We start from the raw sequence: 19,832 nt of genomic DNA on the forward strand, positions 1-19,832 counted from the left end.
CTTCAGCGTCCACGGTGATTCCATTCGCACTGGAGCCGCCAGGGCGCGCTAGGCGCCAGGCGCGAGGCCGCCGGGGGCGGGAGGCACTGTGATTGGCAGGTACGGTCGTCAATCAGGAGCGGGGGGCGGGGCAGAGTTCTCGGGAGGCCTGTAGGCGGGAGGCGGGCCCTGCATGAATGGGGCGCGCGGCGCGCGGGCTGCAGTCGGCGCTGGGGGGGAAGCCCGAGTCTCGGCCGGGAGTGGGTGGGAGGAAGCGAAGGGGGGGGGGGGGGAGGGAAAGAGCGCGAGGGGGCGGGGAGGGGCAGCGCGGGAGCGGCGAGCCAAGAGCTGTGAGACGGCTGGCGTGAGCGAGAGCGGTGGCCGCCGGTTCTGTCGCTTCGGTGCCGCTGTCCGCTGCGCTGCCTCCGCCCTCGCCGCGCGCCACCGCCTGCGGGACCCGGAGGAGCTCCCAGCGCCCCCGACGGGGCAGAGGAGTGGGGACTAGGGGAGCCGACGCTGAGGGAGGAGCCGGGTCGGAGCGGCCGAGCCCAAGGCCCCCGGGCGTGGAGGTGGGGGGCTGAGGCCCCCGAGGGGGCCCCGCCGCGATGGGCAACCTGGAGAGTGCCGAGGGGGGCGCGGGCGAGCCGCCTTCGGTCTCGCTGCTGCCGCCGCCCGGCAAAATGCCGATGCCTGAGCCCTGTGAACTGGAAGAGAGGTTCGCCTTGGTGCTGGTGAGAGCTGAGCCCAGTCCCTTCCCCCTTCCCACCATCCCTGAGTTCCCAGTGCCCGGGGTAAGACTATGCTCGGGTGCCCCTATCCGGCCCCCCTACTTTAGGGGGGCTTCCGATAGACTCAGTGCCTTCTTGGCAACCTCTGAGCAGCCGCTGGCCGCCCGACAGCCCCGTCGGGGACTGGCCGACCACGGCCTCAGCCGCTGGACACTTAGGAGGAGGGGTCCTCAGCCTGGGACCTCCCCAGGATCCACACTTCTTCCTCCTTTCTCCCCCTTCTGCAGCCCTCGCACTTCTCCCCACTTCCCCGCCAGCCTTCCCGGGGCCCTAGAATTCTCATTTCTAAACCTCTTGCTGGTGCCTGGGGAGTCAGAAACTTGGGGCCGGCCCACTCCTCAGTCTAAGTCAGGGTTCTCTGGCTTGGGAGACCGCCTCTCACGTTAACATGGAGGCTTCCCAGGGAGTGGGACCCACTTCCAGCCCAGACCAGATGTTTGGGGGAGAGATGGAGGAATGGAGAGGGGGCTGGGAGCTCTTGAAGGGTGTGGAATAAAGAGTGATGCCATTCTACTTATTTTCAGAATGGCCTGCAGGCATCCTGCAAAGTTATAGTGGATTTGTCTAAAAGGCAGAACATGTGGATAAGCCATCTCACCAGTGTATTTTTCCAATTGAAACAATACACAAACCATCCTGCCTCCTCCCTCTTTATGTTAAGCCCTAGTGGCTGGTTTGTGTTCTTTGCCTGTGCTTCTTTTTACTTTCTGTAGGTTCCCAGAAGATCTGTAGAGATTAATTTTAAGATAACTTTGGGATTCTCCTTTGGTGTGGGAGTTGGGCATTGGTATCAGTGGCCCTGTGGATAGGGAGGATCTGAGCTGGCATCACTGTAATGGAGCCAGGAAATATGTTGGAGGTAAAAATGAAGTTTTGGGAAAAGAAAGTGAACAAGGTGACGGAGCATTTGCTGGCAGAGGTAAACCTTTGAGAAACTTGGGGAAATAGTTCCTCATTCCTCAAAGAACTCTCTAAAGGGACTGTGTTAATGCTGCTGTTATTGTTGGTATGGCCTGAAGGGCCCACTTTGCCTTTGCCCATGCGGAGGGAATAGTTGTGGACTTAGCAGGCTTATTGGATTTCATCTGCCTCGGAATAGGGAGATTAGATCTGTTGGCAACAGTGGGACTGTCTAGAGATCCTGGCCTCTCCAATGGTGGAGAGTCTGACATTAGCCCACTGGCACCACAGCCAGCTCAGAGCCTAGCTGAGGGGAAGCGATGTTACTGGAACTTCTCTGCCCACCAACTCTGCAGAAGGCCAAAGGGATCTGGGCCACACATCCTGTGGCCCTCTGCATTTCCCCTGGCCTCCTCAAGGGGATGGGTGAGTCAGTGATTACTAACGTGCGGTGGCCAACTCAGAGGCTGAGGAGAGAATGGGATTTGATGCCCTTGAGAACAAGAGCTCAACTGTTGGGGAAAAGAGTGGGAGGGAATCTGCACTCCAGTGGGGGTGTGGAAACCCCCCCCCCCCCACCGCCACACTATGTTGTCACGAGGTAGTTACAGAGATTGGAGAGAAAGGGATGGTTTGAGGTGGACTGGGTGGGGGACTGCCTTAGGTAGGGGCTTCCAGGCTGTTGGTCATGAGCGCTCAGAACCAGAGTTGGTCGTGTCCTCATTGGAGCTTGGTTGACAAGTGTTTAGTTAGTTGGCAAACCAATGGCTTAATATCCACAAAATGCACGTGGTGTCCTGATTACTAACCAGAGCACCCAGAGAGCACAGGTCAAGAGAGAGCTGGGACCACCCACTTGCAAGTTATACTTTCTGTATAAAGTTTTGATTTGTTTCCTCTTGGCCTTTGTTTTGGTCTCATTTCTGTGTGTCTGAGCTGTTACTGATTCCGGGTTGGAACAGGGCAGGCCAGGGCTAGTTAGCTGTTTTAGGGGAGGAGGGGATTTTTCCTCACTTTTCCAACACAGGGAAATCATGCTTTCTTGGGGATTTGAGTTCTTCTCTGGGAGCTCCTTCCTCTGCTTCTGAAACATGCCCTTTTTACTGTCCTCCTTTCTACTGTCCTGCTGTTGGGGAACAGTACTGGCTGTTGGATGTTTGAGCCTGAAGCAAGCTCAGGTGTATTTCCTGAACAGTCGGGAGAAGTAGAGTATGTGTAGTAGAAAAAGGCAAGGGCTGTCTTAGTAGCTGTCTTAGCCTCTCTAAGCCTCATCCATACCTAGATTTCCTTACCTAGAAGATAGGGAAATAATTTCTGTCCTAGTAGGCTTATGAGAATTAGATGAGCCATGTATATAAAGCCCTTGGTACCCCGTAGATGCTCCATATAGATTAACTTTTTTTCTTGATAGCATTGAGTCAGACAAGTTGCTCCTTTCTTACTCTTTTCTTTCCCAGATTGTCAGCATCATTATGATTGATTTGGTTTTTGAAAAAGCTGTTTGGAAGTTTGTTGAGGTGACATACTGGTGTCCTGGTTAAGCATATGGACTTTCAAGTCAAAGTGGGGTAAAATACTGGCCTCTCCACAGTCTCTAGTTTAAAAAGTGCTTGGCCTTAAGCAAGTTGCTTCATCTCTTTGAGTCACAGCTTCTTCTTATAAATGAAGATAATAATAGTATTTGCCACATGAAGTGACTGTGTGGATGTAATGAAACTGGAAGTCAAGTACTTAGATAGCAGAGTCTGGCAACTACTTTACGCTCAGTAAATGGTAGCTTTTAAATCTGTAGCTCTCAGCAGTGACTCAGATCTGAGATCCTTTGTATTCCCAAAAGGGATTTTAAGTTTAGCAATATGATGAAACCAATTACCTATCTTGTATAGCTAGTCTCAGGATATGCCTCCTGCTCTCCGATGGAGGGCTTCCCCCAGTTCCAGTGTAACTGTGGAACATCCCCTTCAACCCCGAAAACCACACTGGCTGGGGAAGTTGTATCATAGTGAGTCAAGACCACAGGCTCCCCGAGTTCTGATAGAGACACATGGTCTGACACACAGCCTGATAGCTGAGGTTGGAGAGTTCAAGGTCTGAGGCCATGAGGTGATTTGTTCAGGACATTGATCCCAAGAGTCCTGACTAGGCCCAGTGCCCTAATCCAAGGCTTCCTGGTCCTGTTCTGCCACATACTGATCCCCTCATCCCTGGGGGCAGCCAAGGTCCCTGATTGGTCACCTCTGACTGGGATCACTTCCACCATTTTTCTTGTGTGCTGTATAAATAGTATTATTTTCTGGTGTGTCCTGATATGAAAAAAGGTTGTGAAGCTGTGTTCTGCTGTCTCTCTGGGATCCTTCCTTAATTCTTGTCTGAGCAGCAGCTCCTATTCTGTTGAGTACTGAGAAGTTTAAGGGGTGGTGCAATTATTGGAGCTTCTTTATCAGTATCAGAATGAGCACCCATCTCTGGTCTGATAGAGCCCCAGTCTGGGTTTTGGGTCCAACTAGATTACTACCCACCCTCCATTTATCAGAGCTAATATCTGGACAGTACAGGCCTTTGCCAAGATAGAGAGGGGAAGCAGAGGGCTTTAAGGGCTTTGAAAGGATAGCTGTCTGCCCTTATTTTTCTCTTTGCTGACTTATTATAGACTTGAAATAGAGTCTAAAGGTTCTGATGCCAGAAAAAGCCCTGGTTATCCCTCAGGAGGAGGCTCTCAGGGTGGGGTTGTATGACAGAGCCTGTCCCTGCCATGGGTCCTCCGCTCACATTTTCCTGGTGATGACTGATGGCTTTGAGTTTTGCTGTAAGTGTAGTGTTGATGTGGGAGCTAAGATGGTCTGGGTGCTAGCTGCCTAAGAGACTTTGAGGGCCTCCTATGACACAGAAAGGGGCTGGGAAAAACTTGAGCTAAATATCAAGTTCCAAATGGCCACGATGGAAATTTTTTCCTAGCCCTGGGGATTGTAGTGAATTAGTTCAGGCTGGAATAGGACATGGGGGAGGGAGAAGACCCTTGACAGCAGCTGGTCAGAGGAACCCCCTTGCTTGGAGACCCCACCGAGAAGACCTTAGAAGACCAGAGAGGAACCTTATTTCCTTGATCTTCCCATATGACCCTGCCTTAGCCTGGGGGAGGTGTGTTGGGGTGGGGGGTAGATAGGACTGATGAAGTGGGCTTTTTGTCACTTGGGAATGTTTTCATTGCTCAGAGGGAGTTTCACCTTTTTTTCTTTTTTCTCTTAAAGTAATGTTCATTCCCTAAGAAAAGCATGGGCAATTTAGAAAGAAAAGATTAAAGGTTTATATTGAAGAAAAAATCCTTATTTTGTAGTTCCTTTACCAAATGGAGCCAATGTGTTTTAAAGCCTTTCATATTTTTTTTTGTCTGCATAAGGTTTTGTACAATGTTGTAATATTGGTATACATTTTATAATCCAGTTTGGGTTTGTTTTTTTTCCCCCTCTGGCTTTGTTATTTCACTAGTTTTCCCAAACCAGTCATTGTAAACACTTTTAAATGCTTGCACAGTGGCCCCTCCAGTGAATGTACCATTGTGTACTTAACTGTTCTATTGTTGGACATGTATGTTGTTCTCTTTGCCATCATAAACAATGTTGTGATGAACATCTTGGTGCACAAAACCTTTTCAATATTTAGAGTTTTCCTTAGGATAGAAATCCCAAATTGAACCTGCTAGGTTGTCGAATATAAAGGTTTTATGGTCCTCAATACATATTTCCAAATGTTTTTTATTTTATTTTTTAGAGATTTATTTATTTTTTTAAGATTTTATTTATCCATTTGTCAGAGAGAGTGAGTGAGCACAAAAGCAGGGGGAGAGGGAGAGGGAGAAGCAGACTCCCCGCTGAGCAGGGAGCCTGATGTGGGACTCGATCCCAGGACCCCGAGACCATGACCCGAGCCGAAGGCAGATGCCTAACCGACTGAGCCACCCAGGTGTCCCTCCAAATGGCTTTTAAAAAGGGAGTCATGTGTGTGAGTATCCTCACAGGAAGGGAAGAGCATTGAGAATAGCTTCTTTTCTCCTGATTATGACAATAATGCATGTTTATTAAGCAAATTGAGGTTAAACATGTAACAAGTATAATGTATATAGAAAAGTATAAAAAAGAGAATGTCAGCTCTAACCTCACTGTCTACTATTAACATTTTGAGATATATATATATATCTCATATCTATCTATCTATCTATATATATATCTATATATATATACATATATATATGTATATGATCCTGTATGTATATATATATATACAGGATCATACTGGGCACATTGTTTTATAAACTGATTTTTATTTTACTTTCTTAAGCATTTTCTCTTTTGTTTAAACATTCTTTGTTTTCATGATTTCACAGCCGGATAGTACTCCATCATATAATACTTTATTAGTGCTCTGTCTTTTATTTCTCTCTCTCTCTTTTTTTTTTTTTGCTACTGAAAATAACACTGTGAAGAATATCCTGTGCATAAATATTTGTGTGCATCTCTGCTTTTTTATTTAGGATAAATTGCTAGAAGTATAATTATTGGGCCAAAGGGGATATGCTTTTTAAAGTCCTCTGAGAAATATGCTTCTAAAAAAGTTGTACTACTTGGCTTTTTCACTCTCCCTTTCTCTGTAAGCTAAACATTATTGAATCGACTAACTTTTTAAAAAACTTTTGCCAATTTCATTAATAAGAAATGGTGTCTTGTTTTGCTTTGCATTTCTTTCAACATTTCTTCGTAAATGTTTTGGCCATCTTCTGTTGGCAATCCTTGCTCTCTGTTGGGGATTTATTACATGTACAGATTCCTAGGTAATAAATGTATACATTTCCACATTTTTATTATAAAATTTTTTCACATAGGAAAGAGCATATTATATAAGATTAAAATAATCTAAAAAACGGACGCTGGTATATCTACTATGGAGTTCTTGGAATTGGCTTCATGTCCCTTAATTTCTTCTCCCTGCTCTTTTATCTGGGACGAAGAAGCCCTTGAGCTCAGGACTTGCTGGGCCTGGGACAAGTCCGCAGCTGGGACGGTCCAGGTGGCAGCCACAGCAGTGTTTCAGAGCTCTGTCTGGGGGGGAAACAACCGCTGCAGCTGCTGAGAACAGGAACTGGTCTTGGTGGAAATAGCTAATCTTCAATGAAGTGAAAAAAGAAGCCAAGGTGGAGAGGAAATGAGACCACAGATCCTCCCCTGCCCCCCTGAGGTTGCCTGGGAAGGCTGGTTGGAGCCAGGGCCTTGGTTCTGTGGTCAAGACCGGAGTTCCGCTCCAGAATCGGCTGCCGTGAGCCCAGGGGACAGCAGTGCTGGCTGCCTGACGTCAGTGAGTTAACTGGTCCACCAGGCTGATCACCTCCATTCTGGGGGAAATGTTTCTCCCAAATCCGAGCTGAGCTGAAGCAGGGAAAGGCCGTTCCAGTTCGGAAATGCACTTCAGAGAAGAGGAAGGACCTTTTACTTTGAAGATAAGAGGGGGTGCTGTCTCCATACGGCACCCCCACCTCCTGCTCTTTGCTGGGTACTTCAGGGCTCCCTCTTTGAACAGTACCAGTTGGGAACTTGTGGGTTTTAAGATCGTTGTCCATGAAGAAAAGTGTATTCCAGGATAGAGATGACCTGAGCAGCTAGAATTCCCAAGTTCTCAGTTTCAGGCTCTCTTTTGCCTCCCTCAGCAAAGGCACATCTTTGTGTGTTGTTTTCCATCCACATGAGAGAATGAATCACCCAAGGAAGACGTCCAATTGTCAAGCTTGTCTCTCTGCCCTTGAGATACTCTGGTTGTCTTTGCCTCCTACCTTGCTCTCTACTTTTCTTTTCACCTTTCAGAAATACCCTCTTTCCAGATTCTCTCACATTTTCTGTCTTCCATCCCCTCTCAGCAAATCCACAGGCTGGGAAGTTGTGTGTTGGGCAGGAGAGGACCTAGATAGGTAGGGTGTTTTGGAAGGAGCACCCTCCCGCCCCCTGACCAGCTTTACGAATTTTCATATTCTTCTCAGTTTATTAAGCACTTTGAGGTCCTTGAATAGTGTTGTAAATAATATTCAGAACCACAAGGGGCTAGCAGAATTATTTACATGATGAGTTTTGCCAGGAGAGGAAGGGTTTAGAGTGTTTACGATGTGATGGTTCAGTTCTTGTCCTCGTCTCTTCCTCCTATCCACTCCCCATCTCTTTTACCACCTTCCCACCCTCACTCGGAGTTACCACCAGGGGGTCTGGAGTTGGGGCTGGGCATCTTGCCCCTGGGTTCCTAAAACCATGAACAGAGCTGGTATGTATTCTCTTCCTTCCCTACCTGCTCATCTACTCAGGTCTAGACTAGAGAATGTCTTCCCTCCTCCAGTTAACCAGTGCCTCTTTAAGGAAGAGCTGAGGATGAGTGTGGCTCCCTACTTTAGGTGATGGCTATCTTGTTTTAAGAACTAACTGCCTACAAGGGTGCCTGGGTGGCACAGTTGATTAAACATCCCTCTCGATTTTGGTTTATGTCATGATCTCAGGGTCTTGGGATCAGGCCCCATGTCAGACTCTGCACTCAGTGCAGTCGCCTTGAGGTTCTCGATCCCTCTCCTTCTGCCTCTCCCTCTGCCCCTCCCCAGGCTCCTGCACACACACTCTATCTCTAAATAAATAAGATTTTTTAAAAAAGATTTTATTTATTTATTTGACAGACAGAGATCACAAGTAGGCAGAGAGGCAGGCAGAGAGAGAGGAAGGGAAGCAGGCTCCCCGCTGAGCAGAGAGCACGATGTGGGGCTCGATCCCAGAACCCTGGGATCATGACCTGAGCCAAAGGCAGAGGCTTTAACCCACTGAGCCACCCAGGTGCCCCAATAAATAAGATCTTTAAAAAATGTTTCTTTCTGAGCAAATTTCATTCTTTATGAAATGGGTAATGATGATACCTATCTTACAGGGTTTTGATGATGTTTAAAGTAGAAAACATAGTGAAAATACCTTGTAACCTATAAAGGTTCTACCAATAAATGTTTATGCCATACACATTATCCATTACACCAACCTGTGTTCCAATAAATAAAAGTGGTTGCTGTGTGGGGGAGGTATGATTCCAGGAGAAAGTTTTTGGAAAGAAGAGAGGGTGTTTTGATTATCATGCTGGCTGAGTGGTGCTGCTGGTACTTTGTGCCTGAGGGCAGGGCATATTAACTATCCTCCTGTGTTTGGGTCAGTCCCACACTGTAAAGAATGGTTCTGTCCACCTGCCGAGAATCATCTTCTACTAATCTGTACCTCCATCATCCTGTGTCCCAGTTGGGGAACAAGCTCCAGGAGCAGTAAAAGTGAAGGCAGAACCATCGGTTTTTGGTACTTTCTTGATTTCCCCATTTCCTCTTATACCCTCAGGCAAGAGAGGGACCTCTTTTATGACTTCTGTCTTTAGGTTTAAGGCCTGATTCCCTGATTGCCTCTGTACTTTGGGCCCTATGGTAAATGTTATCAAGGAGCAGTTTGGGGTTTGCATTCTCCACTTCTGGTCTTTACCCACTCCTGAATAGCTCCTCCGGTCAAGGTAAAAATTCTTTTAGGTTGGGAATATGTTTGAGAGATCTTTGAACAATGCTTCTGAATCTTTCGGGTAAAATAACCTTCTGAAAATCTTTTTTTTTTTTTTTTAAAGATTGATTGATTGATTGATTGATTGATTTGACAGGCAGAGATCACAAGGAGGCAGAGAGGCAGGCAGAGAGAGAGGGAAGCAGGCTCCCTGCTGAGCAGAGAACCCGATTCGGGACTCGATCCCAGGACTCCGAGATCATGACCTGAGCCGAAGGCAGCGGCTTAACCCACTGAGCCACCCAGGCGCCCCAACCTTCTGAAAATCTGATTAGACCTGTGACCCCTAATTCTCCTTGCCCTAATGCATATGTACACACACACACACACACACACAGTATTTGGGGGTTTAAAGCTTATTCTTGCGGGGCGCCTGGGTGGCTCAGTGGGTTAAAGCCTTTGCCTTTGGCTCAGGTCATGATCCCAGGGTCCTGGGATCGAGCCCCACATGGGGTTCTCTGCTCAGCAGGGAGCCTGCTTCCTCCTCTCTCTCTGCCTACTTCTCTGCCTATTTGTTATGTGTCTGTCAAATAAATAAATAAAATCTTTAAAAAAGAAAAAAGCTTATTCTTGCATCTGCTGAAGAAATTTCTGGCTTTGAGCCTAGAGGAGTGAGAAGGTAGAGCTGGGCGAGAAGGTAGCAAGAGCTCCTTGATATAAGTACTCTCGATATTTTGTAAGGTGAAGCAGCCCTGGTTATCAGTTCAGATAAAATGATGTCTCTTGTTGGTGGTTCCAAACAAGAGAGCTTGTTGAAACCTGGCTGATCCCATTCAGAGGGAGATATTCTGGTCCCTGGTCCCTGGTCCCTGGTCCCTGGTTCCTGGACATTTTGATTTCATTCTGATTAGGGATACTTTGTGATGGGGTCTGCCCTTTTGAACTACACCCTCAACCTCCAGGAACATCTAGGTAGGGATGACAGGATGTACTTTGACAAGCCAGGGGAACCAGTGGCATCCTTGCAGTGAGACCCAAATTTAGGTCGTATCCTGTGTTTGGAGGTACCACCTGTCTCAAGCGGTAACTGTCTCCTGCAGGCCCAAATTCTCTGGGAATATCCACGCAGTCCACTTCCCAGGGTGTGCCTGAGAGGGAACTGGGAACAACCAGTCTCTAGCAGTTGCTTTTATGCTTAAATCCTCTTGCTTTCTGCCTTACTGGAAAAAAAAATAATAATTTTTAAATGACCTATATGTTTTTTTGACTGCTCAGAATATTTCATACTGAAATTTTTGAAGGAAAATTCAGTTTTTAGGGGCCTTACTACAAAGAAAAGTTTTCTTTCAAGACAACATTAAAAATGTTTTTTTCCTGAGTGAAGTCTACTTCATCCTTACAGGAATGGGTCAGTTTCTGGTCTCCACCAAATGCCTCAATTTAACTGTAGAGGTTAAGGAAAGAGAATTAACATTTGTTGGGTACATGCCGCATGCTTTTATGTGTGTTAATCAGTTAACTTGTCAACAACTCTGTGAGGCCTTTGTGCCACTTCTGTTTTATAGGTGAGGAAACCAGGGCTCAGAGCAGTTAACTAACCTTGAGAAGGTCTCAACTGAAATGTCACTTACTTAGGCCTTTAGCAAAAATTTTCAGTTAGATTTTTTGCTCATGCTAAAAGGACTGCTAGAAATACAACTTCAAAAAAATGCTCAATCCTTGATTGCACATATAGATTTTTATTTCATTTTATTTTTAAAGATTTTATTTTTATTTATTTGAGAGAGAGTGAGTGAGAGAGAGAACAAGCAAGGGAAGGAGAAAATGGAGAGGGAGAGGCAGACTCCCCACTGAGCAGGGAGCCCGCTATGGGGCTCCATTCCCAGGACCCCGGGATCATGACCTGAGCCGAAGGCAGATGCTTAATCAACTGAGCCACCCAGGTGCCCTGCATATATAGATTTTTTTAATGCATAGGAAAATTTCTAGAAGTGTACAGCCATTACCTCTGGGATGGAGACTGAAGGAACCATATTTGGAGGAATAGGAAAGTCAAAGGGAATTTAATTTAGCTTTATAAAGTTTACATTTTTTACAAGGAGAAAGTACTTATGTATTAATTATGTAATTAAAAGTTTAAAATTATTTATTATGCAGCCATCAAAAGAAATGAAATCTTGCCTTTTGCAACGACGTGGATGGAACTAGAGGGTATTATGCTGAGCAAAATAAGTCAATTAGAGAAAGACAATTACCATATGATCTCCCTGATATGAAGAATTTGAGAGGCAATGTTGGGGGCTTGGAGGGTTAGGAAGGAAAAAATGAAACAAGATGGGATTGGGAGGGAGACAAACCATAAGAGACTCTTAATCTCACAAAACAAACTGAGGGTTGCTGGGGGCAGGGGGGAAAGGATAGGGTAATTGTGTTACGGACATGGGGGAGGGTATATGCTATGGTGAGTGCTGTGAAGTGTGTAAACCTGGTGATTCACAGACCTGTACCCCTGGGGCTAATGACACATTATATGTTAATAAAAAATAAAAAATTAAAAAAAAAGAAAAAATTCTTAATCTCACTAGAAGTTAAGGAAATGAACATTTAAACTATGTACTTTTAATGCTGATCATCTAGGTGAAATTTGAGAGATTGATGTCTATGGGTGTCTAATCGTACATTAATACACTATTAATAATGGGGCGATTCAGTACAGGCATTGTAGAAGGTATTTTATAGTGTACAGCAATTTCCAATGTCCATATCCTCTGACCAGGCCATCTTCTAAGAAACTGTCCTACAGAACTGTTAATACACATGCATGGGGTGCATATAAAGGATCCTCAGGGCTGCATTATTCAACAGTAAAAAACTGGGAACAACCTGATAGTCTATTTTGTGCCCAAATACCAATTTCTCTCCATTCACCTACTCAAGGCAAATGCTGGGAGTTATCCTTAATTTTTTCCTTCTCCCTTTACTATGCCCTATTAGCAAGCCCTGCCAATTCCATCTCCAAAAGTATATCTCAGATCTACTCATTCTCTCTATCTCTACTACCATAGCTTTAGTTGAAGCAATATCAGTTCTTGCTTCTATTATATCCAACCAACTGGCTTCCTCTATTTCCCCTTTCTCGATCTCCCCATTCATTCTCCACAAAACAAATTCAAAATAGAAATCACATAGCATTTAAAACTGCTTAAAACCTGTATTTTTTATTTTTTTCCACCAGCCTAAAACCTTTAATGGCTTCCTTTGGTACATACAGGAGAAAAACAACAAAAAAGAGCAAACTCTTGGCCTTGGCCCTTAAGATTGTACATTATTTGGTCCTGCAGACCTCTTCAACCTCACTCACCCTCCTGTTTACCAAGCTCTACATTAGCCTTCTTTCATTTCAGTACAGTCTCCTTTCTGTCTCAGGGCCTTTGCACAAGCCATTTCCTCTTCTGGAATGCCTTTTTCCTGGATCTTCAAGTGGCTTTACCCAGCTTAGACCTCAGGTCTCAGTTAAAAAAAAAATCCCACCTCTCAGTCCTCCCTCACTTATTATTCTCTATCTTAGCATGCTGTTTATTTCTTTTGTATTCTTTTTCTTTTTTTTTTTTTTAATGCCTCTCTTTGGAGAAGATAGGTAAAGATAGAGAACAGTTTCAGACATTTTGTAAGTTGTAAAGAATGAGAACATGTTTGAGGAGAAAGTACTTTCTCAGCTTTTTTTTTTTTTTAATAAAGATTTTTATTTATTTATTTGACACAGAGAGATCACAAGCAGGCAGAGAGGCAGGAAGGGAAGCAGGTTCCCTGCTGAGCAGGGAGCCCGATGCGAGGCTCAATCCCAGGACCCCGGGATCATGACCCAGGCTGGAAGGCAGCGGCTTAACCCACTGAGCCACCCAGGTGTCCCCATAGGCACTCAATATTAATGGCTGTGGCTGATGGGAATCTCCAGGACACGTGTGTGTGTGTGTGTAAATATAATCATCTAAAAAGGCAATTAAAAGAAGAAGTCTAGGGACGCCTGGGTGGCTCAGTTGGTTAAGCAGCTGCCTTCGGCTCAGGTCATGATCCCAGCGTCCTGGGATCGAGTCCCACATCGGGCTCCTTGCTCCACGGGGAGCCTGCTTCTCCCTCTGACTCTGCCTTCCACTCTGACTGCCTGTGCTCGCTTTCGCTCGCGCTCTATCTCTGACAAATAAATAAATAAAATCTTTAAAAAAAAAAAAAAAAGAAGAAGTCTATGTATAATGCTTTTTAAGCCATATATGTTTATATGTAAACATATAGGAAAAAGGCCTGGAAGAATCCACAACAAACTGTTATTTGTGGTGACCCTTGAGGGGGAGCAATGGATAGAGTCGGGGGCTGAAAAGTGACTCATTTTCTATTCTGTAAGCTTTTGCATTGATTGAATTTTTTCTAACAATATATACTCATGTATTTATTCCTCTTCTGAGGGAAAAGGAGGGGAAAAAATAAGTGAGAAGGACTGCACGTTTTTTTTTTTTTTTTTTTTTTTTTTTTTTTTTTTTTGTTTGTTTGTTTTTTTTTTTTTTTTGTTTTTTTTTTAATTTTTTATGAGGACTGCACGTTTTTACGGGGGAAAAAAAAAATAGCTCCTCTTACTCTCTGCGCTGAACCAAGAGAGAGCAAGAGGGAGAAAGGACACCAGTGGGGTCAGCAACTGGCCATAGCCCATTCCCTGCCCTGTGCTGAGCGGGCCCTAGTTTTTGGAGTAGAAAGAATCCTAGGAGATGCTCTTCTGCCCTGAGGCTGCATTTTAAATTCTTTAATGTAGGCATGACCTTGGTCCCCCAGACACAGGTTGTATATTTTTAGCCCCTTTTATTTCTAGGCCGATGAAAGCCACACCTTCAGCCTTAGCAGAGCTGTAGCGGGTCAAGTGAGCAAAGAGAATAAATGTGAGCTCTGGGCTTCACTGCTGTTAAGTTTCTCAAAGTCAAGTCCGTTTAGCAGCCCTGATCCCCATGGAAGCCACATTCTCTAGATTCTTATCTCCCAGGAATACAGATAGCTAATCATTTTCACAGCCAACATTTCCAGTGCTAACGGTATGCCAGGCACCCTGCAAAGCTCTTCACATATTATTTCATTTAATCGTCACAAATTTATCAAAGTAGTTTTATTATCTGCATTTTGTAGATGAGGAAACCGAGGTCCAGGAAGGTTAAGTAGCTCACTTAGGATCACACAGTTAGTAAGCAGTGAAGTCAGGCTGTGAATCCGAGCCATCTGACTCTAAGCCCACATTGTGAGCTAGGGTTTCCTTCCCTCCTCGGGGTCAGATGCCTTGCTGCTTTGGAGGGGATTGTGTAGGCTACGGCAGAATAGATGGAAGGTTCCAGAACAACTCTTCCTTTGCCAAGAGGTGTGGTAGGAAGATTTGCACTTTGGAGTCAGCCAGAGTTACCCCACTAGGACATGGGCTATTCAAGAGTTTTGGTTTTGATTTTTGGTTTTTGGAGGTTTTGTTTTGTTTTGTTTTTTACTTACTATGTGCCAGCAATACCACTGGGTATACAATGGTGAAAAAATAAATAATCACCTCCGCCTTTTTGGAGTTTACAGGGAAATACAGATATTAAGCAAATAAATACTTCATCGCAAATTACGATATGTCCTTGGGAGGCAAAGAACAAGTTGTTAGGAGAGAGCATAACAAGGCCTCCCTCTAAATGAAGGCCAGAAATAGCCTTGGAAGTTTATGAGAGGTTTTCTGCTTTCATTTCATTTTTCTTCCTTTCTTGATTTATTAAGGAAATAGGTCTTAGGGGCCTGTTGTAAACATGCCATTTTGCTGAGTACTTGGGAAAATACCAAGAAATAGAAGGCAGTGCTCACTATCTAAGTCGGAGAGACAAAACTATATACTTAGAACTGTACTTTGAACAGCCAGAGAATTAAAACAAGTGTGTGTTTTCAGACCGTCTATGAGACTCCTTGTGTACCTCCGTTATCTTATCCGTAACCTGGGGATGCTCTTTGTCTCACCTCATCCCATGCACATGGGAAAACCAAATGAGATCCCGAAGTGATGGGGTGTCGCGCAGCTACAAGCACAGAAGGACTGGAGAGTTAGGGAAAAATCACTGTGACAGAGGACTGCTGATCAGGCAGTGCTCTAAGGAGGGCATGGACTTTCCGTCGGGTCTTAACGGTGGCAGCTGTGGTTGAGGAGGCAGATACGGGCCAGAGCATAGGGGAGGGAACTAAAGAGAAGAATGAGCCAGCCAGGGGGGCCTGGGTGGCTCAGTGGGTTAAAGCCTTTGCCTTCGGCTCAGGTCATGATCCCAGTGTCCTGGGATCGAGCCCCACATCGGGCTCTCTGCTCAGCAGGGAGCCTGCTTTCTCATCTCTCTCTGCCTGCCTCTCTGCCTACTTGTGATCTCTGTCTGTCAAATAAATAAATAAAATCTTAAAAAAAAAAAAAATGAGCCAGCCATGTAGGGGGCAGCCAGGAGCCCCGCTGCTGGGACAGAGGAGCCCAGGTGCAGACAAGGGAGCTGAGTGTGGGTCAGGACAGATGGGCAGTTCACAGAGAGTTTTGTCTGATTGTTAGAAGAGGCCTTCTTGCCCGGCTTCCAACATGGAATAGAGATAGGTTGGTAAGATAGGTTGGCCATTCATGGGTTTGCTCTTTAAATTGAACGATGGTAATATAGGAGAAATAGATGCCAACTCAGTCCTTAAAGGTTACAAAATCAGAATAATAATTTGATGTAAGCAAAACTGGGTAGATGATCCGGACATTACCCTGAACTGCAGGAGTCCAAACATTTAGGAGACTCTGCTTCTAGTTACCAGGTTCTGGGCTAATTCTTTCCTTTGCCAAGACTGCCTTGCCTTCCTTTAGGGTGAAATATTGTCTTGCACTAAATAATTTGTGTTATTAACAATGCCTTGTTCATGGTAGGGGCTTAATAAATGTCATAGTAATAGTGTCACATAGTAATAGTGTCCAGTGTTTGTGAGCCCCTTTCTACCTGCTACTGGTGTAGAGGGCAGAAGGATGACACCGCACCCTTTTTCAGTGAGTCGTCCAGGCCAGACCCCCAGGAGTCATGCTAGGCTACTGTTCCTCCCACCTTCTCTCCATAGTACTACCACCCCTGTAGTTGGTCCTCATCACTTGCCTGCGGTATTGTCACAGATCCTTTTGTGGTCTCTCTACTCTGGTTCTGCAGACCCACCTGCCCTGATCTATCATGTAGCCATATGCAAAGACCTCAGGGAAGGGTTTTCTAGGAAGAGAGAACAACCCATGCAAAGCTTTGGAGTGGGAAGGAGCTTTGCACAGTTCAGGACCTGAGGGAATGCCAGATTGGTTGACAAGGATGCTGGAGAGAGTTGAGCGGGGCCCAGATCATGGGAGACTGTATCAGCTTTGGTAAGGAGTTTGGATATGATTGTCGGGGGAATGACTCCATCTGCTTTATAGTATGAAAAGTTCACTATGGTCTGTGGCCATACCACCCTGAACATACCTGATCTCATCTGATCTCAGAAGCTAAACAGAGTCAGGCATGGTTAGTACTTGGATGAGAGAAGAGTTCACTATGGCTGCTGTGTGGGACCTCTAGAACCCTGTTCCCCTCTGGGCAGCACAGTGGCCTAAGCGAGGCCAGGCTCCTCACTCAACTTAGCACAGCGGAGTGGTCATGCCCTCTGCCTTTTCAGGTTTGACTGGTGCTCAGTCCTCACTCCTCTACCCACCCTCAGGCCAGAAAGGGCAGTGCCTCTACTGGCCCCAGTGTTTGGCGTGCCTACCAGTGGCCCGAGCCTATAATTTGGCGGGTTGGCTGGTTACAAAAATAAAAAGTACGACCTATAACTAAAGCTGAGTGGATTCAGTAAAGAGGGAGCTTTTAATTTGCAGAGGTCCTGGGCTGTATTTAAGTGGAGGAGAAATGTGTCTCCTCCCCACACGCTGTTCCATTTTCTCCCTTTAGTACCTGCTCTGGGCAGGGTTGGGGTTCATAGGCCTGGGCCTGAGCTGTGCAGGACTTTGGGGAACTCTTTGGGAGGCATGTTAGGATCAAACAAGAGTTTTGTAGGGCTTCCTGTAAAGTCAGTATTATTCAGTCTTGTTATTTATGTAGCCCACTGGGATAGAAGTAGAGTTTTTAAATACTTTTCTTTCCGCGGCTCCTCAAGCCTGATGCTCTCAAGATCTCCTGGAGTCACTCTGTGTTCTTGGCTGGTGGAGGAATAAGAAGTCTGGCCTGGGAAACTGCAAGGAGTTCAGGGATTCCTTTTGCGTGTTCAAGAGCTTTGGGACTCTGCGGGTCTGGATTTGAATTCTAGCTCTGCCGTTTATTATCTCTGTGACCTTGGGCCAGTGCCTTCATTTCCCTGAGCCTTAGTTTCTTTATCTGAATAATCAGGATAATAATACTTGGCTTCTAAGGACTTTATAGGATGTAAAAAATCCAGGGCTGTGTCTGGCATAGTGGGCACTTAGTAAATTTTAAGTAGAAATGTTCTAAGACCACTAACCTCTTCACGTCAGGTATCTAGTATCAAGGAGCCCAAAAAGAATAGTCAAGACATATGAATTTGCCATTGATGAGTAGGGACTGGTTTTATGTGGCACAAGTTGTCAGATCACTGAACTAAACACCGCACTGTCGTCCCCTTGTTTTCCCAGTTGACCTACCCACAGGCCTTAGGGCCCTTAGGAACTGGTGTAACCCTTGGCCCACCGTTTAGCACATTTCATTTCTTGTATAGCCGTGGACAGATTGGACGTTAAAGATTTTATTTTAATTGACAGAGAAAGAGAGAACAGCAGAGGGAGAGAAAGAAGAAGACTCCCTGCTAAGCAGGGAGCCGCATGCAGGGCTCAGTCCCAGGACTCTGGGATCATAACTTGAGCCAAAGGCAGACTCTTAACCAACAGAGCCACCTAGGCGCCCCAGAAGGACTGGATGTTAAGAGGCTTCTGGACTGGGGCATTTACCAAGGCCAGAAGAGCTAGCATAGGCCTGCCCAGGTCCAGACGTGTGCTCCTAGACAGTAGTGAATCCTGCGGTGTAGGGGCCACTCTTATATGGGTTCATTTGCAGATTGGAGATCACATACTCCCCTACCCTTGATGCCAGCCTTAGGGTAAGGTCCAGACAATGTCCTAGAAGGGATGGATGGATAAGAGCTAACTGGGGAAGAGTGTCTTTTTTGAACCTTATGTGTCCAGGATATTCCTGAGCCCCTTACTTTGGACAGGCCTCTTGTTTGTGGTTGTGGTTATTTTGTTTTTACTCACTGCTCAGCGGAATCAGCATCACACAAGCGCTCATTATCCTCAGGCCCTTGGCAGCCAGGGCACTTGGTGAATCCCTTGTAAAGTGCTCACGTCTGCAGATTATTTTCCAGTGCATCTGGCACGAGTTCCAGAATGATGGTCCAATAGCAGCTCTTGCTTCTCCCTTTGGGTTGGCTAATTACTACTGGCATCGTGGGTGACTAAGGAATTAAGAATCTGTGCTTTTATGGGGCAGCTGGTCCTGGTGGGCTCCCAGAGCACTTATTTGTCATTTCTCCAGAATATCCTTGTTAGATGTTTAGAGCATAACCTCAGGAGGTGAGGGGTAGCCAGCTAGACAGCGTGTGGTGCCATTTGGCTTCTCAGTTGATTCTTTCCAAGAATCGTAAAGAAATCCTCTCGTACCTGTTGCTGCAGAGGCCCAGGGAAATATCACGGTGATGTCATAACAGTATGAAAACACCACCAGTTGTTTCTGATTGTTCTGGAGGCAAGAGGGCAGAAAGTTACTCCCTTCTTACTCTATGGTAGGGCAGGTGACAGTCACGTCAGTACTCTGGAGGGCCTGAGGCTGTGAGCTGAGAATGCTCACATTCTCCCTGGCTGGAGAGGGAGAGAAGGACCCAGCGCCAGCCCTCACAGACTTGCTGACTGCAGCCTAGCCTTCATTCACTCCATAAGCACTTACTGAGCACTTAGAATTATGTTAAGTGCCAGAAAAGTCAAGATGACTAAGACAGTGTCTGCCCCCAGGAGTGTAGTCTAAAGAGGGAGACAAACACACTAAACATGTAATTGCAATCTACAGTTTGGGAAGTGCAGCGGGATCGATAATGCAGGAGCATCTGGGGGCACGGAGGAGAGGTGGGGATCGGGGACTCCTGCCTGTGCGAGGAAATCAAGGTTGGCTAAAGGGATAATTAGGAGTTGGAGAGACATGTCGGAGAGAAAAAGCGTTCTGGGTAGAGGGGACAACTTGAGTAGAGGCAGCAAGGTGAGGCAGAGCAGATAGATATGTCAAGAATCCTTGTGCAGTGGCTCAGTGTTGTTGGAGTGTGAGGTGTCAGGCTGAGTGGTGGCGGGAGGGGAGGGTGCAGCGAGAGTGGTCAAGGCCTGGATGGTGTGGTGATGACAGTGGGAGCCTGAACGAGGGCTGGAGTGCGTGATGGAGACTGTGCAACAGAGTCGCCGGGTGGTTATGAAAAGAAATGTGGGGGACTTGACAACTGATTAGATTTGACCTTGGGAAGATGAACATGAGGAATATGGGGGGAATGAAGTATGCGCCCCCCCCCCCGCAGGTTTCTAGCTTGCTGGGACGAGTTAAATGGAGGTTGT

The 19,832-nt window shown here is 46.0% G+C and overlaps 1 protein-coding gene across 6 annotated transcripts in view; it reads left to right on the forward strand.

Moving 5' to 3' along the window:
• Positions 1-255: 255 nt before the first annotated feature.
• The window catches only part of FMNL3 (formin like 3), a 54,003-nt gene continuing 34,426 nt past the window's right edge, over positions 256-19,832 (forward strand). For 3 of the 6 annotated variants that reach the window (XM_004778861.3, XM_045073166.1, XM_004778865.3), the window contains exon 1: positions 257-710. In XM_004778861.3, the coding sequence (XP_004778918.1) occupies positions 585-710 (126 nt within the window). In that variant the 5' untranslated portion in view covers positions 257-584. Of the gene's footprint in view, positions 711-19,832 lie in introns of all 6 variants that reach the window. The other 3 variants (XM_004778862.3, XM_013049154.2, XM_045073167.1) reach the window with 2 other exon arrangements.

This window comes from Mustela putorius, unplaced genomic scaffold (genome assembly GCF_011764305.1).
Source record: "Mustela putorius furo isolate JIRA1106 unplaced genomic scaffold, ASM1176430v1.1 tig00537227_pilon_pilon_pilon, whole genome shotgun sequence".
Lineage (NCBI taxonomy): Eukaryota > Metazoa > Chordata > Mammalia > Carnivora > Mustelidae > Mustela > Mustela putorius.